This window comes from Oncorhynchus masou, chromosome 23 (assembly GCF_036934945.1).
Source record: "Oncorhynchus masou masou isolate Uvic2021 chromosome 23, UVic_Omas_1.1, whole genome shotgun sequence".
In the NCBI taxonomy this organism is placed as follows: domain Eukaryota; kingdom Metazoa; phylum Chordata; class Actinopteri; order Salmoniformes; family Salmonidae; genus Oncorhynchus; species Oncorhynchus masou.
The window spans coordinates 58,717,561-58,745,044 of record NC_088234.1 but is presented as its reverse complement, the minus strand read 5'-3'; the positions used below and the strand labels follow the sequence as shown (position 1 = coordinate 58,745,044).

The 27,484-nt window shown below is 44.2% G+C and overlaps 4 protein-coding genes across 10 annotated transcripts in view; 2 read left to right on the top strand and 2 right to left on the bottom strand.

Moving 5' to 3' along the window:
* Positions 1 to 1,305: 1,305 nt before the first annotated feature.
* Positions 1,306 to 7,566, bottom strand: LOC135511120 (clathrin heavy chain linker domain-containing protein 1-like). Its single transcript, XM_064932674.1, has 11 exons — positions 7,080 to 7,566; positions 6,741 to 6,928; positions 6,507 to 6,646; positions 6,156 to 6,357; positions 5,931 to 6,046; positions 5,600 to 5,699; positions 5,398 to 5,504; positions 4,766 to 4,946; positions 4,378 to 4,580; positions 4,095 to 4,274; positions 1,306 to 3,994 (listed from the first exon to the last, which is right to left on the bottom strand). The coding sequence occupies exons 1-11, from the start codon at positions 7,275 to 7,277 to the stop codon at positions 3,798 to 3,800; spliced, it is 1,812 nt and encodes a 603-aa protein (XP_064788746.1). The 5' UTR covers positions 7,278 to 7,566; the 3' UTR covers positions 1,306 to 3,797.
* Positions 7,567 to 7,585: 19 nt separating this feature from the next.
* On the top strand, positions 7,586 to 10,266 carry LOC135511119 (ubiquitin-ribosomal protein eS31 fusion protein). Its single transcript, XM_064932673.1, has 6 exons — positions 7,586 to 7,643; positions 7,753 to 7,817; positions 8,289 to 8,343; positions 8,441 to 8,526; positions 9,552 to 9,683; positions 10,077 to 10,266. The coding sequence occupies exons 2-6, from the start codon at positions 7,770 to 7,772 to the stop codon at positions 10,224 to 10,226; spliced, it is 471 nt and encodes a 156-aa protein (XP_064788745.1). The 5' UTR covers positions 7,586 to 7,643; positions 7,753 to 7,769; the 3' UTR covers positions 10,227 to 10,266.
* Positions 10,267 to 10,950: 684 nt separating this feature from the next.
* Positions 10,951 to 12,338, top strand: LOC135511118 (prolyl-tRNA synthetase associated domain-containing protein 1-like). The gene is made up of 2 exons (XM_064932671.1): positions 10,951 to 11,128; positions 11,742 to 12,338. Exons 1-2 carry the CDS (start codon positions 10,985 to 10,987, stop codon positions 12,168 to 12,170), a joined length of 573 nt encoding a protein of 190 aa, XP_064788743.1. The 5' UTR covers positions 10,951 to 10,984; the 3' UTR covers positions 12,171 to 12,338.
* A 560-nt stretch (positions 12,339 to 12,898) lies between these two features.
* The window catches only part of LOC135511116 (girdin-like), an 85,937-nt gene continuing 71,351 nt past the window's right edge, over positions 12,899 to 27,484 (bottom strand). The window contains exons 24-34 of one of the 7 annotated variants that reach the window (XM_064932668.1): positions 26,865 to 27,010; positions 25,518 to 25,610; positions 24,634 to 24,836; positions 22,134 to 22,211; positions 20,686 to 20,898; positions 20,092 to 20,154; positions 18,764 to 18,850; positions 18,110 to 18,375; positions 17,434 to 17,911; positions 15,407 to 15,493; positions 12,899 to 14,813 (exon numbers count right to left, since the gene is read on the bottom strand). In XM_064932668.1, the coding sequence (XP_064788740.1) occupies positions 15,429 to 15,493; positions 17,434 to 17,911; positions 18,110 to 18,375; positions 18,764 to 18,850; positions 20,092 to 20,154; positions 20,686 to 20,898; positions 22,134 to 22,211; positions 24,634 to 24,836; positions 25,518 to 25,610; positions 26,865 to 27,010 (1,692 nt within the window). In that variant the 3' untranslated portion in view covers positions 12,899 to 14,813; positions 15,407 to 15,428. Of the gene's footprint in view, positions 17,912 to 18,109; positions 18,376 to 18,763; positions 18,851 to 19,323; positions 19,405 to 20,091; positions 20,155 to 20,685; positions 20,899 to 22,133; positions 22,212 to 23,158; positions 23,222 to 24,633; positions 24,837 to 25,517; positions 25,611 to 26,864; positions 27,011 to 27,484 lie in introns of all 7 variants that reach the window. The other 6 variants (XM_064932670.1, XM_064932669.1, XM_064932667.1 and 3 more) reach the window with 6 other exon arrangements.

Genomic DNA, 27,484 nt, shown 5'->3' with positions numbered 1-27,484 from the left:
CAACTCATAATCAAGCTTTGATTATTTGAACCACCATTGTAGTGCTAGTGAAAAAACTAAACGTGCCCCAGAGGAGGCCAGGACCGAGTTTGAGAACCCCTGATCTATGGTATGTATGATGTCAGCCTAAGTAATTGATTCACAATTCACATGCACATTCAGCTTTGAAAATTGTTGGCAGTGGGAGGATATCATGTAGCAAACGGATCACATACTTCCCTGTTCATTTATGCAGGAGAGTGAGGAAGTGATGAGGCATGTTAAGACAGAATCATCACTTGATGAGAAAAACAACTTCCATTTGAATGCTGATGGAAAGTGAAGGCTGTCGGGGTAACGTTTTTTTAACAATTTTTTTTATTGTTTTGAATAGGTTACCTCATCCAATTTTCTACATTATTAATTGGTTATCTTAAGAATAAGACATTCTTAAAAACCTAAAAGATTGTGTTGACGAGCATTTTTATACTGACCGACCAAGGCAATGGGCGAGCAACTTGAAAAATGAAAGATTCTGCCAAACATCCATTCTGCCAAACAGAATCTACATACAACACCCTAAAGATGTTTATAGCATGATTAATCAACCCCAATGAAAACAAGCAGTCCCCTCTCAGGGTGGAAGCCCAAAATGGCTGTATAAAGGAGGTGCATCGATATATTGTCCTAAAAGCATGCTGTTCCTGTTGTGATTGGAGCAGGCCAGTGTTAATTGAAAGAGGAAACACTTACGTAACATGTTCCCGTCTCCTCTGGGACACAAAACAAAGGCTACTGTTTTCACCCCTTAATTGGAGATTATGATTCATATATGCAAATTCCCCATGTCTCTAATTAGTTTTTTTTAGGCGTGCTAGGACTAGCAGAGTGATGATTCATTGAAAATTGTCTTTGAAGCCTTAATTCTGTAGCACAGGCCTCCTGGTTGGCTCCCATTCCCCAGAGATTAAACACAGAATGTAATTACAAGGCAGATAGATCTCTTCTCTCTGACACAGAAATCCAGCCACACACTGAAGATGGAGAAATGCACTGGGAGATTAGAGAACAGAAAGATTTAGAGCTGGCGGTTATCAGGTTTAACAATCCAAGAGTTTCATCAGTGATATGGCAAAATTAGATATTTCCTCTTGATCCTGTTCCAAACATTGTTTTTCTTTTATGTGAATGACCCCTCTCCGACCCCCGTCGACCCCAGTCTGTTTACAGAGTATGTCACATAAACTAACCCTGGAGAGGAGATATTTGTTGCCAATATAATAAAGACAGCTGCACAACAAAGCACTCTCTCTCTCTCTGCCCATCTGACATGCTGGAAATCAATGGACTATTTTCCATCCCCATTGCAAACCTAATGTGGCACTGCTTTAATCCATGGAAATATCAACAAAATGCACAGGGCACTACCACAGTGGCTAAATATACACAGTCAAGCCAGGAGACATCAATACAAAGTGTGAGAGAGGCGCTGTTTATTCCAAAGATTCCCCTTCCCACCCCAGTACAAATGTGCAACAGTCTGCTCAATCACGGATCAGAAATAGAAGGCTTGACACAGCTATTTAGTCCTGACCACATTCCTTTTAAAACCATGTATACCACTAGCATTGCTCTATCAAACAAAGGCCTAGAAGTAAGTCAAACCACTGTGAACACTGTCTGGATGTGAAACATGAGGGCCAACGCCCCCCTTGCTCTCTATTTTTGCTGGTCTGCTGTACTGAGCTCTATCTAGACCAGAGGCTGTGTGAGCTAGACACGGCTGTCAGTTCACATTACGTTGCTGGACTGAGGAGAGGGCCCTTATCTGTGCCACACTCTGGGAGATGAGAAACACGCTGGGGCTGGAATACAGAGGAAAAATCCTGAGCTGTTAAACAGGTTCTGACAGGGAGGATGGTGCAGGCAAAAACCTATTTAAAGGACCATTCAAGACAATATGATACTAGCAAAAACTACCATCAATATTTCTACATCTTCCAGAAGTGCTATCCAAGGACACTAAGTGCATCCTGTTACATCCTGTCATAAACTGAATCCTGACTAATAGGCAGTTTGTAAAACACAACTCTTGAGTGCATCATTTAGGGAAGATGGATTGCAAGGCTTTTTCTGGTTGATAATAGTTTTAGCATAGAAAACAAGAGATGTGAGGAGGCAGAACTCAACACCTTTTACCCTTGACACAGAGATTCAGGGCTGAGGTAGGCCTCAGGGCAGGGCACTAGGGTTCTTTGTGAGCTGTGGGGTGAGTGGGCAGGGAGGTAGGGTGTCTGGGGAGCTGTTTCATGCAGTGGGGCCATCAGCAGGCCAGGCCAGCTCCAGCTCCTCTTACTGCGGGAGATCAATAACAGCAGCAGGGATGGCGCCATGAAGAGCTGATTCAGCATAATCTCTCACCCCCCGCTACCATTTTCTGATTTTCACACTCTCCCTGTTTCTCACTTTGTTCCTTGTTTTCCCCTACTCAATGTCTCTCTGCTCCTTCCTATCTGTAATAGAGATGCTATACCAGCATGTCAGTCTTACTCTCTCTCCATCTTTGCCTCACATTTTGCCAACCCCCTCTTTTTTCCTCTCTCCGTCTCCCTTGGATACCAGCTGCCTCCAGTCTGCCATCTGACAACACAGTGCTAGTATCATTGTGATAACACTACAAGTAGTGATGTTCAAAGAGCTAATAGCACAGATTGTGGGGGCTAAACAGCTCTAGTGCCTGGAGAGAAACCAGCATCAATAACAGTATATTGATAATCACAACACTGATGCTAAATGTACACAATGTGTATGAATAAAAGTCTCTATAAGAGCCCTGCTTTCAATATCACAGTTGATCGGTTCCGAGTTTAAATTAGTATGACATATAAGGCCATCAACTACACACGTCCATTCACTAACCCATTATGGATCAAACAGATATACACTGAAACGCGGCCCCAGACATGAGCGGAATTGATTAACTGTGGGAATCATAGACACACAGTTAGCTCAGTGTGGCTTCATGTCTCCTAGGCAGAGACAGAGGAAACTGGAGGCTGTGTTTATTGATGGTGGGTGTTGTTTGTGCTGTGTGGAAGCTTCATTCACTCTAATATGGCAGGGTGACTGAGACTGGCCCTGCACTGTCTGGGACAATGGGTCCACTGTGTGAGTGGAAGGTTAGTGAGCTACTGTTCTATCTACCATTGTGTCCTCCTCGTATTTCTGGTGATAGTGTATATAGGTAATAGCACACCTCTCAGGGAGCGACAATCAGGTCTTACCTCTGTGGGGATAATGACTAACACCACCAAGGACTGGTCAGTGGTGTTCTGGAGGCAGAAAATGGGGAATTTATTACAGGGAAATTCAATATTCTGTAGAGCTTGTCACCATGAATTATGTTGGATGTCGGAGATGACATTGATCCAAATCTATACACGTAGTGATAATTTTCTTAGATGAAGTTTAAACTGTTTGAAATTCTGAGTCTAGTTAAGAGTCAATTATATTGAGGAATAACTAATAAACCAACTATTAAGTGACGTTTGACAATGTTCAATTGATATCAATTTAATAACATGGCAATGCTTTGTGCTTTCTGATAAAGATGGAACTTGACACTTGTGATATTAATCAAAGTCAAATCACATTGAAATGATTTAATGATCTGGAGGACCAGTGTGGATGACTGCATTTCTCTCTGTGAGCAGTGAGCAGTATGACGCAGTGAGTTATGAATGGGCTTGCCATGGTGGGAGGCCTCTTGGATTGGTAGCGCAGATCAGTCCCATGGGCACCCTCTGGTGGCTGTCTCTCTACATGAACACATGCTGCATCAACCTGGAGCTCTCCATGCCAGGGGAGAGACGCATGGCCCCTGACTGGGACAGCAGAATGGAGAGGATCTCCTTGGCCAGTAAAGGCTTGTTCTTCTGGCCACAGCAACCTGCTATCTCACCCCAGTTCTCTGCAGAACACCCAGTATCATCCAGAATCACCTTCTCCAAAGTACCTGAAAATGACAGCACCACTAGTCAACTCAACTTGTGTATGTGTGTGCGCGACCATGTGTGGTTGCCCTGCTGATTGGTGGGTGGGTATAGCCTAACTACCTTGCCCACTTGAATGTGTTTTCTCCACCATCTGCAGTGCCAGGTCCTCCAGATCAGAGTTGAGCAGAGCATGGCAGGCAAAGCCCAAAGAAAGCACTGCAGGCTGGCCCTGGTACTCCTGAGTCAACGCCTGGAGAAGAGCCAGACTGGGACAACCCTTCAGCACAAACAGACAGTCACCTGCGCACAAACATACACACAGAGAATACACACACACTGAGTCACTCACACATTTACTACATAGGATGTGTGTGAATAGTATCTGTAAATGAGTGTTTCCCACCTGCAGTAAAGCCTTTGCTTTGATAGATGAACTCCATAGTACTGCTGGTCATGCCTCTCTTGCACATGCTCAGTGCGGCCTTCCTGAGCATGCCGCAGGCCTTGTAGACGATGTGGGCCAGAGCCAAGCATGTGTCGGCCATCCGCGGCTTCCTGTCTCCATGCTCACAGATCACATCCCCCAGAGCCTCGCTGTATGTTAGCCTGAGAAGGGTATGGAGAAAGCTGTAACCCGACATAGACTCAATAACAAAGAGCTCTAAACACAATACCTATATATCTTATATTGTGATTGCTACAACCATGCCCAGCTATACCATTCAAACCCTACAACAAAAAGACTCATAACCCCTAACGCTCATATTATTTATACACTCTGATATGCTGACCTCTTCTGGGTTACCCAGTGTGTGACCAGCTCTACATAGTTGAGCTGCATGGCACACCGGACCCCCTCCACTGACAGGGTCTCCCCAGGCAGCTGCTTGCCAGCATGCACCGAGATCATGAGTGCCTGGAAGAAGAGAAGCAGAGGGGGCAGTTCCCCCTGGCCCTGGTATACAGTGACCGCTAGAGGGGAAACAAAGATGACATAGGTTGAAAACAGTTCATACAGACTTATATGCTCTATATACCCCTACCTACATATACAAATTACCTCGACTAACCTGTACCCCCGCACATTTACTCTGTACCAGGCCCCCTGTATATAGCCTCGTTATTATTATGTAATTCTACGGTGTTACTTTTTATTTTTACATTATTTTATTTTGTAAACATTTTCCTGACTATTTCTTGAACTGCACTGTTTGTTAAGGGCTTGTAAGTAAGCATTTCACGGTAAGGCCTACATCTCTTGTATTTGGCACATGTGACAAATTAAATTAGATTTATGTGCTGTATGACTGTACAAGATGCAGAGTTACTTTAAGGTTGAGACCACAATGACCCACATGATGTGTGTATAGCGACCACAACACTATAGGACGTCTGTATAAGATAGAAAATAAAGATTTTCCACCTTTGAACCTTTCCATTGTCTCCATGTTTCTCAAAACTCCATGAGGGGATTTGGCAGCATGGAAAGCAGCTGCCTCATACTCACCCCCCTCAAATAGGTCAATGAACCTGCAGGGAGACACAACACATAGAGGAATGATCTATACATACAGTATGCATTGGTTGAGAGCATAGTACTAGAACTCGGAAAAGAACTGAAGTACCTTTCAATGTAATCTACCAAGAGCTCCGATTCATTGACCTTGCTAGGATCATCCTCTTCAAACACTACTGCACTAATGCCAAGGAAATCAGTGTCGCTCACTAGAATGGAAATCATATCACTTTATTGCTGCTGTATCATGAGCCTTATCATAGTTAAAAAACACACAAAAGCTCTTGTGAGGTTTATAGGCCTGCCGCATCATAAGTAGAAGACAAATAGGTTATAACACACAACCAGCTAGGCTACATTATCTCTGACTAGAACTTCATTCACTGTCAGTGTCACTAATACTAACATACACTGTATGCTAAAGTGGAAGTGTAAAATACTTTTCAGATCAAATATATTCTCCAGTTTTGATGTTATGAACTCCAGTAGAGTGACTTCTTTTCCTGTCTTTTCCCATGTCATGAGGGAGTCATTCAGAAACTTCATCTTTTTGTATCTAGAAAACCAGAAGAACCGATAACTTTAGCAACAACATAGGCGTCTTCAATGGTATTCTATAGCCACTTGTGCCAGTGAGTCTTGAGCAAAGTGAGACACAGTCTCACCGGAGTTGGAGTCTCTCATTCTCCACTGCCAGCTCATCCCTCTGGTCCAGGGCGGATCGCATTTTATTGTCCAGGTCATCCTTGACAGAAACAGATACATACTGGCTCTTCCTCTTTATCTGCAGGTCGGCTCGCTTTCGCTCAAGGTACTCCAAATGCTTTGCCAGAGCTGCTGGGTTCATCGACTCATCAAATGTCAGACCTGGAAAAAACTATACTGTAAGCACCGCTCATGAATGACATATTGACATGACATGACACATGACAATATGTACTTAGGTAAACATACAGCCATTATAATGTTAAGACAAAACAAAACGGCACAATGATTTCAGCAATGTCGGGCCATGCCTGGAATTTGCCCAACGGGCCGTAATGTCTTGCTGTCTGAGGTCTTCTGACACAATGAGGGTCTCTTGTCTCTCCTTGACTCCTGTAGTCTATTTAACTCAGCCTGCAGCTCTGCAGTGTCTCTCTGAATGATAGCAATCCTAGAACGGGAAAAAACAAGGTTTAGGCATGGATGATATACTATACTCTGGGGCCACATTGTGCCATGTTGAACAATTGAAGTATTTCTCTTGCCTTTCCTGAAGCTGGACAGCTCTTCTCTGACAGTACATAAGGGAGGTGGGCTGGGCCACCATGGCCTTCAGTTTCCCATGTGCTAACTTGGCATCACACTCACTCTTCTTTATGGCACAGATAAACTCATCATACTCTTTCTTGATGGAAGTGAGAATGGTTTTGTATGCAGTTGCATACTCAATTACCTGAGAAAATCAAACAAGCAAGAGACAGGCATAGTTACAACGCAACAAGTTAGCCTAGGCATTCTGATCAGTTCATGTGTGCATGCCTAAAAAAATGATTGAGTGATGACGCTGAAACAAGGCGAAAGGGTATGGTGGTTCATGTTGATACCTTATCAAATGCAGAACTGTAAATTATGTAACGTTGCTCATCCGGTCCCTCGTCTGGACACATCAGACGTTCCATCTCATGTTGAATGTATTCACCAAGAGATTCTAGGAAATATTTGTCACTGGCAGATTTGATAGGTGGCAAGGTTCTTCTTTCAGATTCTTCTGCGGAGTGATGTAAGTTTCCAGCCCCAGACATGATTTTCTTATGTTTTTCAATTGCTGCTTAGAGCATGGTTTCATTTCTCCAACACGGAGAAATATTGCAGATAAATGTCCAAAAGATAAACAGGAAGGTTGCTATGGACATCTCCAGGGTATGTTGGGAAATGTAGTTAACATCGACAACAAAAACAACGATCAAAACTAATTTCATATTTTCATATAAAAACGAAACAACATATGTTAAGGTGAAAATAAGCGTTATGTAAATAAACTTTACTGAGAGAGGTATTTTGAACAGGCATCTTATTTCAGACCTACTCCCTGCAGATGAGCCCCGAAAACCCCGTCGCACGCGTCGAAAGTCCTCTTCTCATGATCCGCCATTAGCAGGGGACCTGTGGTAAGATCGTGCTCTCTGTTTTAGGCCATTATTTACCATAATAACGACATTGTATACTGTGATAAATCTGAAATAGTTATAAATACAACGCTATCGTTCATATGTGCAGGTGGATTGAACGCCAAGATGCAGATTTTTGTCAAAACCCTCACGGGGAAGACTATAACCCTCGAGGTGGGTACTTGAGGCTTGTGTCACAAGTTGTGATGGAGGGCTTCTTGCCTCTACAAGCGGAGCATGAGTACATGATTTAAAAAAAAAAGTATTCTAGAGTGCGTCATTTCAGTAATCAATCAGCCTTATACATTTGTAAGTCAACTAATTTTTATTAGAGTAGCCGCAAAAGCCAACCTGTGATCTTAGATTTTTTTTTACAATTCAGAACTGCTACGTTAGCTAGTTGGCTAATGTTACAGTAACGTGAGCTAGCTACATTTTGATAGCATGGCCCTGCGTATACACGTGGAAATGACCAGGTCAGCTCGGCTAACTAATTTAACTATATTTTAACATGTAACTTATCATTTGATACGTGATATTTGTTCTTGACGTTTGGCTGGTAACAAGTTGACGTTAATCAATATCCTGGGAAGTCTTGTTAGCCACGTTACTGTTTTAAAAACTGACAGGTTCTCTTACTTCCAGGTTGAGCCTTCAGATACCATTGAAAATGTCAAAGCTAAGATTCAAGACAAAGAAGGTAATTACATTAATTGTTCATCCTCGTCATCCGTTGAATTGAATATAAGAGAGCACTGACGTTGGCTGTCAAAGACTGAACTCTGGTCCCCCTCTAGGTATCCCTCCTGATCAGCAGAGGTTGATCTTCGCTGGTAAGCAGCTGGAGGATGGACGCACACTGTCTGACTACAACATTCAGAAGGTGAGAACATTTTAGCCTCCCTAAACATTTGACAATACTACACCTTAGTAAATGTGTTGCAGGAAGTAGATTACATCAACTAAGTGCCAACAAAATTTCCATAGACCAGGGTTTCTCAGAGGTCTCTATGTTTACCTGACCTGGGACTCTGGTTGGGTTCTGTTCTATAGCCATCAGGTGTAAGTACAGCTGGTGGGCCTGAATGGACCTGGCCACTGCTTTACATATATTTTGGCAAGGCTTTAAATATGCTAAAAGGTATAGATGTATTCAGTAACCAGAAGAGCAACTTGGCGGAATTATTATTATTTTCTCTCGGTTCTAGTCATATATATTGATAGCATGGCCCTGCGTATACATGTGGAAATGACCAGGTCAGCTCGGCTAACTAATTTAACTATATTTCAGGTCTGGGTGTTGTTGGGTTTGATTTTCAGCCTCTTAAAAAACAACATATTTTTAACTAGGCATGTCAGTTAAGAACATTCTTAATTACAATGACGGCCTTAGAACAGTGGGTTAACTTCCTTTTTCAATGGCAGAACGACCAATTATTTTTTACCTTGCCAGCTCAGGGATTCGATCTAGCAACCTTTCGGTTACTGGTCCAACGCTCTAACCACTAGGCTACCTGCCTCCCCCTTAACCTCCTAAGGCCCACTAAGATGCTTTTTTTTGTTACATTTATCTGATCACATTTTAAGAGGTGTGTTGAATATTCAGTTAATGTTCAAAGTATACCAATTCATGTTAATGCAACATCTATTGCCATCAGGAGTTATTTTTGGTGGCAGGTTAAATAATTAATTGTTTCCCAGCATTGTATTGATATTTTGTTTCTGGGTGATTTTGTTAATTCTGTGACTGGTGAATAACCTTTGTTTATTTGGGAGTTTCTCCTTACCATCATACAGTCAAGTGTTTTTTTTTTTTAAATTATTATTTTGTCATATGCAGTTTTGACCACTGAAGTCATAGCTATCTATATGTTGTCTGTTTGGCTGAACTGTTGCGTTTTCCTGCAGGAGTCCACTCTGCACTTGGTGCTGAGACTGCGTGGGGGTGCCAAGAAGAGGAAGAAGAAGTCATACACCACTCCCAAGAAGAACAAGCACAAGAGGAAGAAGGTCAAACTCGCAGTTCTCAAGTACTACAAGGTAAGGCATTAACTTTTTTTGTGGATTTCAGATAGATTCAATTAATTATATCAATTTTGGTAGTAGGCTGTATTGGCTGTGACCACTACCATATCTAGTGATTGGAGCATACTATTGTTTTGTAGACGTTTGTTACTTTATTTGTTTTCAAGCTGAATGAAACCGGGGACATACTGCTATCCAAACTTGTCTAATAACCAAAGACATTTTTGGCCGATATTTAAAATGAACATTCAGACTTCCTGTGGTGTCAAGAATTCCTCATCAATGAGGCCTGTCATAAAAATAGCACTTTAAAAACATGCAAACCCTTTGCTATGTTGTATCCTACTGAACACAGCCACTGTCTTGTGTTCCATTGCTGTACTTATGGCTTCCATTGTGTTTCCCCAGGTTGACGAAAACGGCAAGATCCACCGTCTGCGTCGTGAGTGCCCAGCTGATGAGTGTGGCGCTGGCGTGTTCATGGCCAGCCACTTTGATAGGCACTACTGTGGAAAGTGCTGCCTCACCTACTGCTTCAACAAGCCTGAGGACAAGTAATCTATTGGACTGGAGTAAATAAAATGTTTTTACCAATCACTGTGATGGCTTGATTCTTATATTTTTACCCACAATGGATAGACTGGTTTCCAATTTAGACATTTTAATAGGGTTGTTATTAGCAGGGCTACAAATTAAATTGTCTTTTTAGGCTTGGAACATTATTTCAAATAAAATGGGCATTGTAAAACTATTGATTTTTACAATGCGACTTGTCAGTTGTCACTGAATGTTCAACATGGCTCGTGCTTCATTTACGTAGTGGGACAAGAAAGGAAGAGCGCTGGTGACAGCACGATTGAGTTGCTCTGGGGATTTCAGTAAAAAGTGCAAATCAACACCCGACATAGAACGCTACGGCAAGTTGAAATATTTTAATTGTGGCGGCTGACGGCATTTACGTTCGTGCTCGTTGAAAACTGAAATGTTTGCCGTATACCACGTAAACGCGGCATTTGTGTGGTCCCCATTGGTTTTGAACTGATGTTATTTTAAGGTGGTAACTCTTAACTACTGCTTTGTATTGAAGTGGTGTATTGATGCAATTGTATTCATCACTTCAAGGAAATAATTTACCCATGGGCGGCTTTTAATTATATTATAATACAATGGAACTTAAGAATTGAGTCGCAACTACTGAAAATCACTAATGGGTGACATCTACAAACCATGAAACATAATTCTCCATTGACTGGGTTTGTTCATTCATTCGCGCTTGCGCAGTTATGTAAATACAGGTTTGTGGACTGAGGAAGTGTATGCTACGTTGGAATGTTCCGATTTGTCTGAATAGCGTTTCTTTTCACTTCAAATTAACAATGGCAACACCTGATCTCCGGACTGAGTTGGTTAAGTATTTGGAAAGTCTGAATATCCAGACGGTCTGCGTAGACCATCCACCGGTAAGAACCAATAACGTTAGCAAGCTAGCTAACGTTAGCTAAACTAAGGTTGTCCAGTGAGTTGTTGAATAATACTTAAATGCACTGGATTGGAGAACAAATGCACAATCCCACCATCGCTCATAGAATAAGAATTTAGCCGTTCATTGTTTTGTTATTTTTAAAAATAATTGACACTTTTACTGGGCTTTATGTGTTCCCTTTTACAACCACAACTAGGTGTCGCACGATGACTGTCACATCATGGACTCATCCTATATACATCTATAGGCAAGCCATGTTCATTTTAGTACTGGTGCTTATTCGATGTGTAGATCTTACAGGTAGAAAATGGGACAATTATCCCGCATGAGACTTTTAATAGATGTATCATATGTTCTCATACTATTCTTCGGTGAATTGTTCCTTCTGATTTTTGGTAGGATTGCATTTAATTTCAGTTGTCGCCTCTCCGGTGTTGATCTGTTACCAGTCTAGGTGAAAGCAGTAGGAAAGATGCCTACTGGAAATTGTACTTGTCCAGATCTTCCATTTCAGAGTAGATGAAACGAGAGGGAGCCATTTTAGACATCAGATACCAAAGTAGCATGTCCTCTGACACTTTCTCCCTTAGGTATTCACTGTGGAAGAGATGATGCCTCACCTGCAAGACCTCAGTGGAGCAGTTACTAAGAACCTCTTCCTGAAAGACAAGAAGAAGAAGGGCCTGTGGCTAGTCTCTGTCCGCCATGACCGTCCAGTCAACCTCAACGACCTGGCTAAGAAGCTAGGCTTGGGGAGCGGCAACCTCCGCTTTGCTGAGGAGGCAGCCATGTTGGAGAAACTGAAGGTGGGCCAAGGCTGTGCCACTGCCCTGGCACTCTTCTGCGATAAGGACCAGAGCGTCAAGGTTGTCCTGGACAGCGACCTGGTCAACGGAGGCCATGAGCGAGTTTACTTCCATCCCATGACCAATGCTGGCTCTATGGGACTAAAGCCAGAGGATCTCTTGAAGTTTTTAAAGGAGACAGGACATGAACCAGTTCTTCAGAGCTTTGACTAGTAAATACCTTGAAATTAACATACTTACTATCCTGTCAGGCTGTGCTTTGGCTTGGTACAATGATTTATTTAAAAGTTATTTACCTTTGTGCCTGTACTTTGGGTTATCAAGAAATTTCCATTATTGTAAAAAATAAAATAATAGTCAAACATTTGGGACAGAACAAGGGATGGAGAGTCCTTGTTTTCTATGGGCAAGAGACCAGTAGATAGTTGGTTATATCATGTACATGGTTGAAAGACAATGTAGTAGTGATTTATGGTGTTTGCATTGTATCTCCCTCTGTGAGATCTAGTAATTTACACTGTTTTGACACTAAATACTGCAGTGTAATAAAGCAGATGATGAAACATTGATTCCTCACTCATATCGTCTGGGATTATATGCTATCTTTCGAGGCACATCCTTAATTTAGGTGCTGGGCTAATAAAGAATAGGAAGGTCTGCACACTGTATTTGCTCCCAATTCACCGCCCTGACAAAGATCCGGTTCGGATCTAAACATTTTCAATAAAGCAGAATAAACAGTGCAGGCATATATAATATTTAAAGGGGCATTACATTAATCTGTCTGTAGAAATCATGATATTACTTTCATCCACATAATCCAAACAACAAATTATTCAAGTTATTATTCATTAGACGAAGAATAGATGACACTTGACGGTCCTTTATGAGATGAAGACTTGGCGCTGTGGGCAGTGAAGATGAAATGACACACAGGAGTCTTCTGGAGTTTCATTACATCAAATGGATTTATGTAAAAGTGGAGGAAGTGGACATTAGGTCATCATCACAGACACAGTAATCTGACAGCACTGTACACATATACGCTATGCCATTCAGCTCACACAACCTTTATCTTGATTGGATTGGCTGTCAATCAAACAGATGGCATGGTTTCCTGCGATAGTCATTTTGCCATTTCAGAGGAACACAACTTAAAACAGTCCATTCTGATTGGGAGGAAAGCGTGTTGATTGATTGCTCCATGCAGATTGTGGTTGACCTTGTTGTTCTGTGTCCACATGCAGTTTATTTCCGGTGCATATTGCTGAAAGTAGACGTCAGCTGTTCCACCGTAGAAAGATGTTGCATGTGCATGCTCATTTACAAAGAGTATCATTAACATCAAATGGCAGACTGCAAAAGTCACAGAGGACAACGTGGAGTCCCCAGGGTCTAGTTTAAGCTCACCCATTTGGCTTTGTGTGAACATTGGCACCAAGTGTAGGTCCGTGTAGAGTGAACATTAGCAGTCTGTCACAATAGCAGTTAGCCTAGTGGTTCGAGCGTTGGACTAGTAACCGAAAGGTTGCATGATCGACTCCCCGAGCTGACAAGGTAAAAATCTGTCGTTCTGCCCCTGAACAAGGCAGTTAACCCACTGTTCCTATGCCGTCATTGAAAATAAGAAATTGTTCTTAACTGAGTTCCCTAGTTAAATAAAAAGGTAAACATTTGCCAGAAAGTCAGTTTTAGAAAAACAATTGTCACCACATACAGGTAACTGCCAAAATAAAGGACAAACTTGAGTAAATGAGGGTTCTCACAGCACTGTTATGGTGTGGGGAGCATTTTCCTGCCATGGTTTAGGTCCTCTCAACCCCTTAGAGGGCAAGGTAAACACCAATACATACACATTTATTCTGAGAATCACCTTCAACCTATGGTGAAGAATTTCTATCCTGATGGGAGTGGTCTCTTCCAGGACGACAATAGGCAAGGTTGTTTTGCATGGCCCGGTGCTCCCATTGGTCCTTACACCCACCCGGCGCACCGGGCCATGCGAAACAAACGGGCCCAATGTCCCTCCACAGGGCACGATTGGTCACTGAATGGTCTGATGAGTATGAAAACGATGTAAACCATATGTCATGGCTGTCTCAGTCACAAGATCTCAACACAATTGAACACTTATGGGAGATTCTGGAGTGGCGCCTGAGACAGCGTTTTTCACCACCATCAACAAAACACAAAATGATGGAATTTCTTGTGGAAGGTGTCGCATCCCTCCAATAGAGTTCCAGACACTTGTAGAATCTATGACAAGGCGCATTGAAGCTGTTCTGGGTGGCCCAACGCCCTATTAAGACACTTTGTTGGCATTTCTTTTATTTTGGCAGTTACCTATATGTCTTAAAGGGAAATTTCAACATGTTTCTACTTCATATTCATCACCTCCAGCACCACCCCAACATCAACATATGTAAAAAAAGGTGCATTTATGTTTTGCAGTAAAAAAATATATTTTCCAATGACTTCAACCAATTAGTAAGCAATACCTACTCATAGCTGGTTAAAAATCACACAATGCACAACAATGATATCATTGGAAACATATCTTCCTCTATTTTATACTACAAAACATAGAAACGCACCATTTTCACATATGTTGATATTGGGGTGGTTGCTGGAGATTATGAATATGAAATTTAACATTTTAGAAATTTCCCTTTATGAGTTGTTTCCTTGATTCAAGGAAAAAAGAGAGGAGGTTTACTTTTCACTATTGAAGCATTCTTGAAATTGATTTAAATGTTGTTGTTTTTACAAGCTTTTCTCACTGAAGACCATCTAAGTAGACCGACTTTTAAAGGCTTCAAAGTCAAACAGACAGCTTGAAGGTCACTTTCCTCTGAGCTGGAGGCAGACAGAGTGAAGAAAAGAAGAGAAGGGGACAGAAAAAAGTTAGAGGCAGAAATGACAGAGAAGAAGATGAACATGTAGATATGGACGCACAGGAAAGCGGTCTACATGCATCGACAGTCAGGATAAGGGGAGGGGTTTCAGCTGCACGACACCAAAGCCATGCAATCCTGCAGATAGATAAGCTCGCAAAGGGACCACAACCTTGTATAGAGCCACCGGTGCCTTTTCCTGAATACGAACAGAAAAAAGTTCTAAGAAAAGCCAGCTATGGACACACAGTATCACTGAGGAGCAGGGAGGGAGGGAGGGAGGGGGGTGCATGTACGTGTAGCAGGACAGACAGGTCCTCCTGTTATTAGGGATTGGGCACATACATGGGCAAAGCGTGTTCCACCAGACGCCATGCAGACGGTCCATTCATGTGCCCTTTACAGGGTGGCACCAGCCAGGCCATGGGGGACGACGACGACACACCAGCGTAGCATAAGCAAGCACGTCCATGATGGGATATCTGTTACACCACTTTGGGTTACCATGGAGCCCCCCCCCCCATCTCCCTGTTGGACTTGGAGAGCAGCACTCACCACTTGAGCTCATCATTAATGTTTAGGAGCTTTGTTGCTCCCCTGTTCCGCTTTTTGACTTTCTGCGCTCTTGTAACACTTCCACATCTGCAGAACAAAAGCATGTTATATTCCATCTGAATAAAGGCTGCAGTTAATGGTTTATACACACAAGATAAATACGATAAAACTATTTCAAAATGGTAAATACATCACGAAGCAGAAATAAATACATCTAAACTACCAACGACATCATTACTCCTACTACTGGTGCATAAAGGAGTGCTTTCTGCCCTTGAATATAACTTCATATGGTTCATAATGTACGTTTGTACAAGGTGCACCCAGTCAGTCTACAATAATACATAACCTAAAACAAGTTATTGTGCTATTGGGATTTGTATTGTGGCCGTGAGCATTCTCACGACACCTTACCCAGATCCAATACCATGACAACCAAGAGTAGAAGAACCTTCATTCACAAAATAATCTGACAATCACATTTGTCTCACTTGCAAATTTCTCTCACCACTAACACTAGGAAGGCAACATTCTCTCTACAACTTAAATTTCCTCTCAAATCATTTAGTGAATGACGTTTCTTCAAAAACCATCCCTTAACCCCAATTGAGAAAGATTTGTTCAGAAAATTAAATGGAACAGACAAAACGTGTCATATGCACAAAACACAAACACACCAAAGAAAAAGACAAAACCATTTTGATCACAACAATCAAAATGAGAGGTCCAGAACAAACCAAGACAGAATAAAGCCATGCAGTTCAGTGAATATGCATCGAGGTCGATACAGTAGAATCAGACTGGTAATGAAATGCGATACAGTACTTTAGAGAGGACAGTATTCTCCCACATACCAAACACCCAATAAGAAAAAAGGGAAACAATCTTATCTCTCATTAATAGTTGAGAAACTGGTTTCCTGTTAAAGATAGTAGCTCTTTCCTCTGAAGGGCTAGATTATTTAATGACTCCATAAATAGAGCTTATTGGCAGTTAATGTGGTCCTCAGACAGCCTATCATGGGACATGTTCTACAAGCCTCATACAGAGCTCCATGTCAACTCTGGAGGACCTCTGACATGGAGATTTACAAAAAAAAGATGAACTGAATGTCCAAATGATAGTTAATGTAGCTTTGCAACATGTTTCCTGAAGATGCATTTGTGATTGGAAAATAAATGGTAAATGTTGATTAAAATAACAAGAACAGCTATTCATGTCCCCCATAATGCAGTCATGTAAATAGCTTTAAAATGTGAGCCAAACAAGAGGTTTGATTAATGAATAGTGTGAACGGACCATTGAAGCAAAGACATCCAGAGAACCCCACTTCCACAAGACAAAGAGTTAGACCAAACCAGAGGTGCGGAATTGTGATTTACAAATCAGCCATGAAAACATGAAAGCTCAACAGAAAACATAGTATGATAGTGCTTTGATAAAGCATGCAGAGTTCCTTCTTTCTCCCCCACCATCACTGGTCCTTATGCAGGTCCCAGATCAGTAGCTGACCAGGGCGCCACACATTCAGACACAGCCATACTCATACCACAATGATTGTTGGTCTTCTGGGCTAAGGGGTTGGGATGGGGATTGGTCAGCATCGAGCACATGATTGGTGTCAATTACCTCCTGTTCCCCATTCTGGTCAGGTGGGCAGGACTTTTGCCCATTTGGTTGGTTCTGGGCAGTTTGAACAGAGTTGGGCTGGGGGTGGGTTTTGCCTGGGGGACCACTAATGTTACTGACCAGGGAGGTGTTGAGGGAGAGGAAGGTATGGCTCTTGGCCCCTGTGAAGGTTGGATCACTGAAGATGGAGTCCATAAACACTGACTCTACTGTGAATGACTTTCCAAAGAAGGACTCCAGGCTAGAGAGATCAGTTTCCTTACTATTGGGGGGTTGCTGACTGCCCGTGCAGGGCATACTGACTGACTTGGGCAGAGACAGGGGCACGAGGGCTGGGTCTAGGGGGATGGACTGGTGATTTGGGTGTTGTGAGGGGTTATTGGTTGGGGGGTACTCACTGGGCGTGGTGGAGGCGCGAGGCGAGGCCTTTGAGGAGGGTGAGTGGTCCACAGACACGGGCTGCCGGGCGTCTTTGGACAGCAGGTCGTGTATGCTGGTCCGACGCGTGGAGCCCTCAGCTGTGGAGATGACGCTGCTGGCCCGGGGCAGTGTGGAGAAGGAGGTGGAGGAGATGTCCAGACGCTCAGACACAGACATGGCTTTACTCTGGGAGGAGAGGCCGACCCGGGGCTGGACCGTGCCCTTCACACGCGTACTCTCTGCCTTCCGTAGACTGGGACGACCTGGTTGGCCACCCCTTGGGGGGCGGCTGTCTGAGTGCACTGGCGCTGCCTTCCCACTGGCTGAGCGCAGGATGCCCCGCCCCTTAGTGCCGGTGCAGGAGGTGGAGCCTCGCTCAGCCCGGTCCCTCTGCACATGCTCAGCGCCTCCAGAGAGGCGGGGAGACTCAACGGTCAGATTCTCTTGGCTGCCAGACTGGAGATGGAGAGGACACATTCAAGTTGCCATACCATGACATTACCTGGGCTTTATAGCAGACTTGATTGGTGAAATAACTTGTACTTGTTTCTTATCATAGCACATCTGAAGCCTATGAATAACACAGTACTCATATCCCAAAATTGTATAGTACAGTGTTGTAATCTAGTGTTGCTGTGTGTTCCAGGCTGTCACCTCTGCAGGGTCGGTGCTCTCCTCTAGGAACTGCTGTAGAGAGACCACTTCACTGGCGCTGCCCGAGGAGTTGCTCGTCTTCTTCCTGGCCTGGGCGGCCTGGGGGTCCAGGGACCTCCGCAGCAGCATGGGGCTCTGGTGAGAGGAGCGGGACAGGGGCTGCTGGACAGGGCTGCTCCCGCTGGACCACTCCTCCTGGTCCAGACTGAGGCTGAACTCCCCACTGCTCTCACTGTGGGGTCTGCTGAGGTTTCCGTTCAACGTGCCTGAAGAGAAGCAGTACTATAGGTGAGTTCTGTTCTAACGGCGTATGACTAACTCAAGTACTAACATTAGAGTATCACCCCAAGGTGATGACAGGCCCTGGATATAAAGCATAGCTCAGGAACATAGCTCAGGAACATAGCTCAGGAACATAGCTCAGGAACATAGCTCTAGAACCTTCTTTTTTGTGACACAGCAAATAAATACAAAATATGCTAAACCTAGCCTGGACCCTTCCAGAACATACCTCAGACTAAGAGAAGAAGCAATTCCGAAGAGTTCTATACTAATTTTCTCCTTCTGTTTCTTATTGTTTTAATCTATTGAGTGTGTGAATCAACAAAGGTATGGTATACAGGAGCGTGGGAGAGAGGGGGTGTGTGACTGTACCTTTGGTCTGGAGTGGAGAGAAGTGGGAGTTATTATTGCTATTACTACTGATGGTCTTGATACTATGGAGGCTGGAGGGTCTGGAGGCTGGTAGGGAGACGAGGGCACACAGTTTGAGAGAGCACGTCACACATGGCAGCAGATGGTGCATGCAGGCAGGAAGGGTGGCATGGTGCCATGCTACTCCAACAACATGCCCAATCACACAAAGGGAGTGGGGAGGGAGGGGCACACATACTTGAAGGGAGGAATCATTCAAGAGGAAGGACCTATTGTAAAACCTGATTGGAGGAAAGGAGCCTTGTGATTGACAAGACCCAGAGGCCAACAGGGGAGGGGCTCAGGTGACTGAAGGGGAGGGAGAGGAGGATTATACTAGAGGACAGGTGTGTGGGATGCAAACTGATAGTGTTGTTGCTGTTATTAGTGTTAGTCTTCAGGATGGTTCAGGTTTGGGAAAGTGATGTCAGCAGGTATGCGACTGGTAATCATTTATAGTGGTAGCGATCTTGAGTAAAGTGGTACTTTTAGTGGTCTTAGACAGATGTGTGACTTCCAACAGATGCTACCGGGGACTCTGCACATAGTGGATGGGTTGAGAATAGAGGGTGAGAGTCGAGTACTATTAAAGACCTGCAGGCCTGGCACATTCAACACACACAACTGCCTGGGTTAACCTGCTCCCACAGATATTACACTGGGCTACAGTAGTGCAGTTCACTAATACTGAGCTACTGCTAGTTACGCTCAGTTTAGGAAATACTAAATTGTCCTAAACTATCTTCCATTATATTAGTTAGCTCACAAACATTCCAGAACATTAATGTAACAGAGTGTAAGTGAAACAGACTGTCCTTGTGAAATTCATGCAATTAAAAAAAACAAATATAATTACTGTATTACACAATGTACATGTCAGTGGGAGGGCATTTTAGCGAGCCAAGAGTGAACAGGAAATAGAGATAACTTGTGTGTGTGTGTTATATGTGTGTGAGTGGGGATATGGAGTAGGCAGAAAACCTGATCTACCAGCTAATGGAGGCAGGCAGCTTAAGGCCATTTGTTAGGTGGAGTTTGCGGTTAATGATAACATCTTGACTGAATCCCTTTCTAATGGTGGCAAACTGAAATGCAGAGATATAGGCCAAGCTTCTAGCTAACGTTAGTAGGCTATCTTTACATCATAGTGGCACAACATTTACACTTACTGTAGGGCTTTTTAAAACAGGGACTTTTTTTGGGGCCATTTGATATTTCATTCCAGTAGTAAACTGGTGGTATATAATAGTAATGGGAGTTTCTGTTCTTAAGGTCAACAGTTATTTTACCTTGCCCTTTGACCCCAATGGGGTCGTCTGAGGATGCTGGAACATCTTCACAGGAAGCGTTGTCTGGAAGAAAGACAAAGAGATAAGGAAATATGAGTTATGATTGGAGGGATGGAGACGACAGGAGAATAGGGCTTATGGGAAGCAAAGTCTGACTCAGCCAATCAGTCAGCCAATCTTCTGAAAGCTAGAATATGAAAAAAATGAAAATAATGAATGACTTGCTTCTGAAACACACAAAGATTGGCACATCTTTCTACTACAGTAAATACACAGGTTAAGGCCATTGGGCCAGTAACCGAAAGGTCGCTGGTTTGAATCCCCGAGCTGGCAAGGTGGACAAATTTGCCGTTCTGCCCAAGAGCAAGGCAGTTAACCCCTAACGACAACTTCTCCCCAGGGCTGATGACGTGGACGTCGTTTAAGGGGTTAACTCACATCGCTGATTCAGAGGGGTTGGGTTAAATGCGGAAGACACATTTTGGTTGAATGCATTCAGTTGTGCAACTGACTAGGTATCCCCTTTCCCTTTATGATAGTTCAGATCACCACACAGAGGAAGGGGGGATCGACTAGCGGTCCTGTAGTCTCTACCTTTGATCTTCAGGCCCCTCTTGGCCCTGCTGCCTGAAGGCAGGGTGAGTGTGGCGTAGTTGATAGCGTTGGTGGAGTAGGCCATGGAACCCAGCCCTTTCATTCGCCGGGCACCGCTACCCCCGTTGGTCTCGACGGGCGCCTCCAGGTTCTCTGTGCTGCCTGCCCACTGACCCCCCGCCAAGGCCATGGTCTGTAGCAAGTCGTTCATAGCTGGGTTGGAGATGAAGATCAATTAGCCGATACCTCCTACTCTTATGTGGTGGGCTGACTGGCCCCAGAGGGAGGGCACAGGGAGCAGCGCTAGGCTAAGCATGCAGTGGCTGCTAAGAATCAGAGCAGCAGCATTCAGAGATGTGACACAGCCAGTGTCGGCAAGCCCATGTTGGCAAAGCATGCAAAAGAGCTGAAATGCAGCCAAACTGAAAAAAGACTCAATAAAAATAGCAGAGAGAGTGAAATATAAAAGAGAAGACAGGGAATGAGAAAGGGAAAGAGAGAAAAAGATGAAGAAATCAATGGAAGGCTCCATTTCAAATCCTACATGGTGGCAGAGAGAGAGAGAGAGAGAGAGAGAGAGAGAGAGAGAGAGAGAGAGAGAGAGAGAGAGAGAGAGAGAGAGAGAGAGAGAGAGAGAGAGAGAGAGAGAGAGAGAGAGAGAGAGAGAGAGAGAGAGAGAGAGAGAGAAAGAGAGTGCGCAGTGTGGTTCTGCCAAGCCATGCCTGCATCAGCACTGTAGTGAGAGAGGGGTGAGACGGCAGGCTGCACTCACACCACAGGCAGAGATATATAGATGGGACCAGAGTCACACAGTGCAGGTCACACCACACTATACAGTACGGTACAGTAGAGAAAAGTGGAATGGCATACAGTTCCTCGCGACTGCACTGTCACACACATATACACACACTAGACCTGGACTAAAAATAAACTACAGCTCATCTACAGATATCACAACACTACAGCGAAAAGAACTACAGAAAAAACCCTACAGTTCACAGAACACCTCTATCCTCTACAATCACATTAACTCACATTAGTGTCCTTAATCACTGAAGAGAGTGTTAGTTTGTTCTAATATCTACATATGTTAGTTCTTGTATGTCATTGCTTTTGACTGTACACAAATCTAACCCAAACACAACATGTGTTAAGATGCAGATACTATTAGGGATACAGTAGTGTTTGAGTTTAGTATTCCTAGAATGGAAGGAAAGACACCAGCTAGGAGCTATGAGAAGAGACTCTAGGAGATGGAGGGAGGCAGGCGCAGGCCAGAGGAGGTGGAGCGAGGGAGGGAGGCAGGCACAGGCTAGAGGAGGTGGAGCGAGGGAGGGAGGCAGGCGCAGGCCAGAGGAGGTGGAGCGAGGGAGGGAGGCAGGCGCAGGCCAGAGGTGGAGTGATGGAGGGAGGTGGTAGGACGCTGGGTGGGCTATTGGAGGTCTTACACATGGACCGGCGGTAGATGGCCTTCTCTTTGTCTTTCTCCTTCGATCTGGTCCTCATAAAGGGCAACCTTTTCAGAGCTGTCAGTTTACAGCCAAAGCAGAGGGGGGAGAAACAGAAAGACCAGGGGAGATGGAGAGGAACAGAAAGGAGGGAAAAACAGATGGCTGTTAATGCTGAGAACCAGGGGGACAGAACCAGGGGGAGAGAACCAGGGTAGTGCCCTGAGACCCAGCTGGGACCGAAAACAAACACACAGAGTTACACAAGGGAAAACGCTTACATGCAAATGAGCACACACACACTAACTGACTGTTCAAACAAATTCATACACAGAACACCAGCTCGGTGGTATTGCTGTGAAGAGGGTTGTTACATTAAAGACATCAGGCTGCCAGCACACACACACACACACACACACACACACACACACACACACACACACACACACACACACACACACACACACACACACACACACACACACACACACACACACACACACACACACACACACACACACACACACACACACACACACACACACACACACACAGGGTGATGTTTATTAAAGGGTGCAATTAGGAGGTAAAACGATGAGACAAGGAGTGGCACTGCAGTGAAAGGAGTATTCACAGGGAAACAGAAGATTCTAGGACACTGACTATACAGAGACACCATTTTAGATTTCCAGCTCCAGACTGTCTGCATTTCACAGAAATAAAGTGGAACTTCAGTCTTTTTTTTTTTTTTAGACATATCTCATATTGCGTGTGTGTTACTTAAACGTTATTTATTAGAGCTATTCAAAGACAAATCAAATGGTTACATAAAAGGTTGTCTTTAGTATAGTTGAAGACAAAAATGTGTTAATAGCTGGTGCATTGAGCACAGGTGACCCATAATGCATTGCACCTTTTAATAGGTATGGACATTGATTGAAGGATGAGTCATGACACGTTGACATGCCCTGAGTGATAGGACAGCTCGACTACAAGCCGCGCCCAGCCCTCCCCTCTTAGCATACCATTAGAGGAACCCTGGTTACCCTGCACATGGGAATGCTGCACTCTCTGAGAGTCTCTCTTCCCTTTTGCACAGAGAGAGAAAAACAAGCATCGCAAGCGTTAGGTCCACACAACCAACCACCACAGAGCAACAAGCATCTACTGTCCTGGAGTCTCCAGCCCGGCAAGCCTCACCGTCTGCAACTGACCCCTGCTCATTCTTCATTTCCTGAATCTGACCCGGCTCATTCTTCATTTCCTGAATCTGACCCGGCTCATTCTTCATTTCCTGAATCTGACCCGGCTCATTCTTCATTTCCTGAATCTGACCCGGCTCATTCTTCATTTCCCGAATCTGACCCTGCTCATTCTTCATTTCCCGAATCTGACCCTGCTCATTCTTCATTTCCTGAATCTGACCCTGCTCATTCTTCATTTCCTGAATCTGACCCTGCTCATTCTTCATTTCCTGAATCTGACCCTGTTCATTCTTCATTTCCTGAATCTGACCCTGTTCATTCTTCATTTCCCGAATCTGACCCTGCTCATTCTTCATATCCTGAATCTGACCCTGCTCATTCTTCATTTCCTGAATCTGACCCTGCTCATTCTTCATTTCCCGAATCTGACCCTGCTCATTCTTCATTTCCCGAATCTGACCCTGCTCATTCTTCATTTCCCGAATCTGACCCTGCTCATTCTTAATTTCCCGAATCTGACCCTGCTCATTCTTAATTTCCCGAATCTGACCCTGCTCATTCTTAATTTCCTGAATCTGACCCTGTTCATTCTTAATTTCCCGAATCTGACCCTGCTCATTCTTCATTTCCCGAATCTGACCCTGCTCATTCTTCATTTCCTGAATCTGACCCTGTTCATTCTTCATTTCCTGAATCTGACCCTGTTCATTCTTCATTTCTTGAATCTGACCCTGTTCATTCTTCATTTCCTGAATCTGACCCTGCTCATTCTTAATTTCCTGAATCTGACCCTGCTCATTCTTCATTTCCAGAAACTGACCCTGTTCATTCTTAATTTCCTGAATCTGACACTGCTGATTCTTCATTTCCTGAATCTGACCCTGCTCATTCTTCATTTCCTGAATATGACCCTCTCATGTTCTAGTGTAAGAGTGTACTTTCCTGTCTGACCCAGTGTCCTTTGGTCTCTCTGTGGATCATATTTCCTGTGTCTGCCTTTCCTGTGTCCAACCCTGCATGTATTTATTAATACAATATGTGCTCTGCTTCCTGGGTCTTTTATCTAACACGTGATCTAGTCCTTCTTCCTGTGTGTCAGTCCCTCTGGTCAGTTGTACTGAGAGAGGAAGACCTAGTCCCAGGCTGCCTGGTCAGGATCGGTCTATTGCTTCCTTCTATTGTGTTTATTTTACTGTAACGTATACTGATGTGTTTTAATTGCACTTCAAATAAGGCTGGATTTGATCTGTTCAGTAGGGAATATTCCATGCAGGCCTGAGAGTGTGTCAACTCACTGCTGCTCCTCTTGTGTGTCAGCGTGTCGTCCAGGGAGTTGGAGCCAGAGCCTATGGAGGAGGAGTCCTGGCTGTCCAGAGGAAGCCCCAGGAAGCCCTCGCTGGACTCGGAGCGCGTGGGAGTCAGTGTCAGGGAACGCATACGCTCTCGACTCCTCGGCTTGATCAGCTTCTTCATCTTCAGGGTGATCCAATTCCCCCGTCTGACATGAGAGAGGGAGGGGAGTGAGAGGGGAGGGAGGGAGAGATGAGGGAGGGAGAGAGAAAGGGGAGAGAGAGGAAGGAGAGAGATGGGGGAGGAGTTATTGTTATTTGAGGTAAATTATTTTATTCTGGCTAGTGTTCAGTAGGAAGGAAAAGGGGGGGAAAATGTTTTGAAATGAAGGGAATGCATTTCGTTTGTTTTCCTATTTCATGCCTATTGAACCAGGGGTTTTCCAGCATCTGGGGTGTTCTTGTAAACCACATCATACCAATTCCCCAGAGACAGCCATCATTTACAGCTATGATGATGTTGGTTAGGCATAAATATAAACCAGAGCTGCCTGGTTAGGTAGAAATTTCAACCATATGCAGGGGTTGGTTAGGTTCAGATGTAAACCATCTGCATTTAGTCAGGCACGGAAATGAATCCAAACTGAATGGTTAGGTATAGTGCAGTCGATTAGGTACTAGAATGAATCCTAACCAGACGACTACAGCAATGTACTGCAGTTATACATTTAATTTTCATGTGGGGGGATGTCTGCTTTGTCTCGGCCAGATGTTTACTATGACAGATAGTATACAGATACCTATGGACATGATGTACTGCAGCATTCCTAAGTCTGGCCACAACACCACCCACAGTGACAGCAGTGAGTGGATTCCTCCTAGCTACTTACCTCCGTGGAGGTGAGGGGTCGTAGAACTTATACTGATCCATGATCTTCTCCTCCAGCTTCTCCTTCTGTCTCCTCAACTCGTTCAGCTTGTCTCTGTGAAGGAGGGAAAGACCAGTTAGTGTCAGGGACAAATGACATCTAGACCAGTTAGCGTCAGGGACAAATGACATTTAGACCAGTTATGGTCAGGGACAAATGACATCTAGACCAGTTAGGGTCAGGGACAAATGACAACTCGACAAGTTAGCGTCAGGGACAAATGACAACTCGACCAGTTAGCGTCAGGGACAAATGACATCTAGACCAGTTAGGGTCAGGGACAAATGACATCTAGACCAGTTAGCGTCAGGGACAAATGACAACTCGACCAGTTAGCGTCAGGGACAAATGACATCTAGACCAGTTAGCGTCAGGGACAAATGACATCTAGACCAGTTAGGGTCAGAGACAAATGACATCTAGACCAGTTAGGGTCAGGGACAAATGACATCTAGACCAGTTAGGGGTCAGGGACAAATGACATCTAGACCAGTTAGGGTCAGGGACAAATGACATCTAGACCAGTTAGGGTCAGGGACAAATGACAACTCGACCAGTTAGGGTCAGGGACAAATGACATCTAGACCAGTTAGCGTCAGGGACAAATGACAACTCGACCAGTTAGCGTCAGGGACAAATGACAACTCAACCAGTTAGCGTCAGGGACAAATGACATCTAGACCAGTTAGTGTCAGGGAAAAATGACATCTAGACCAGTTAGGGTCAGGGACAAATGACAACTCGACCAGTTAGCGTCAGGGACAACTGACATCTAGACCAGTTAGTGTCAGGGACAAATGACATCTAGACCAGTTAGGGTCAGGGACAAATGACAACTCGACCAGTTAGCGTCAGGGACAAATGACATCTATACCAGTTAGCGTCAGGGACAAATGACATCTAGACCAGTTAGGGTCAGGGACAAATGACATCTAGACCAGTTAGCGTCAGGGACAAATGACATCTAGACCAGTTAGGGTCTATGACAACTCGACCAGTTAGGGTCAGGGACAACTGACATCTAGACCAGTTAGTGTCAGGGACAAATGACATCTAGACCAGTTAGGGTCAGGGACAAATGACAACTCGACCAGTTAGCGTCAGGGACAAATGACATCTAGACCAGTTAGGGTCAGGGACAAATGACATCTAGACCAGTTAGGGTCAGAGACAAATGATATCTAGACCAGTTAGGGTCAGAGACAAATGATATCTAGCTACATAGCCAAGAAACAGACATTTCTCCTGTTGACATGTTTAACACCGGTTACAGGCTATCAAAATGTAATAGTGGGGGTCATCTCTCACATGTACTGTCTCTGTTCTACGTGAAACAGGTCCTTGCTCTCCATGGTCTGTTCTAGCAGGGTGCGGTTCTGCAGCATCAGGGTCTGGATCTGGTCCAGCAGGTGACGGTTCTCCTCCTCCAGGTTCCCTTTCAACTGACTCAGCAACTAGGGAGAGAGAAATAAACTTTTTTTTTTACCTACGTTTTCAATGGAAATAGTTATTGAGCAAGTTTCCAAGTTTCTTTTCCATGGATGTATGTATTACTGTACATGGGCTGTACCTTTGCAGAGCTCAGTGTTGAGAAACCAGCTGTGTATCCCCAGGCACAACTACTCAATCAGCCTTCCTTTCCAACAGACAGATGTCAGGACAGTGGCCCAATATCAGCTATGAACACTTCCATAACATGGGGGCATATTTACCAAGAGTTTCCTGTGATAGAGTTGGGAAATATGTGGAACATGCAAATTCCAATCTCGTCGGTCTGTGGGAAGGGGGTGCAGATATTGCAGTTCCTCACACTGGTTGGTGAGTGGGAGGTAGAGAAGTGGGGTTGAGGGGTATGTAACCGTACCTCACACTGGTTGGTGAGTGGGAGGTAGAGAAGTGGGGTTGAGGTGTATGTAACCGTACCTCAT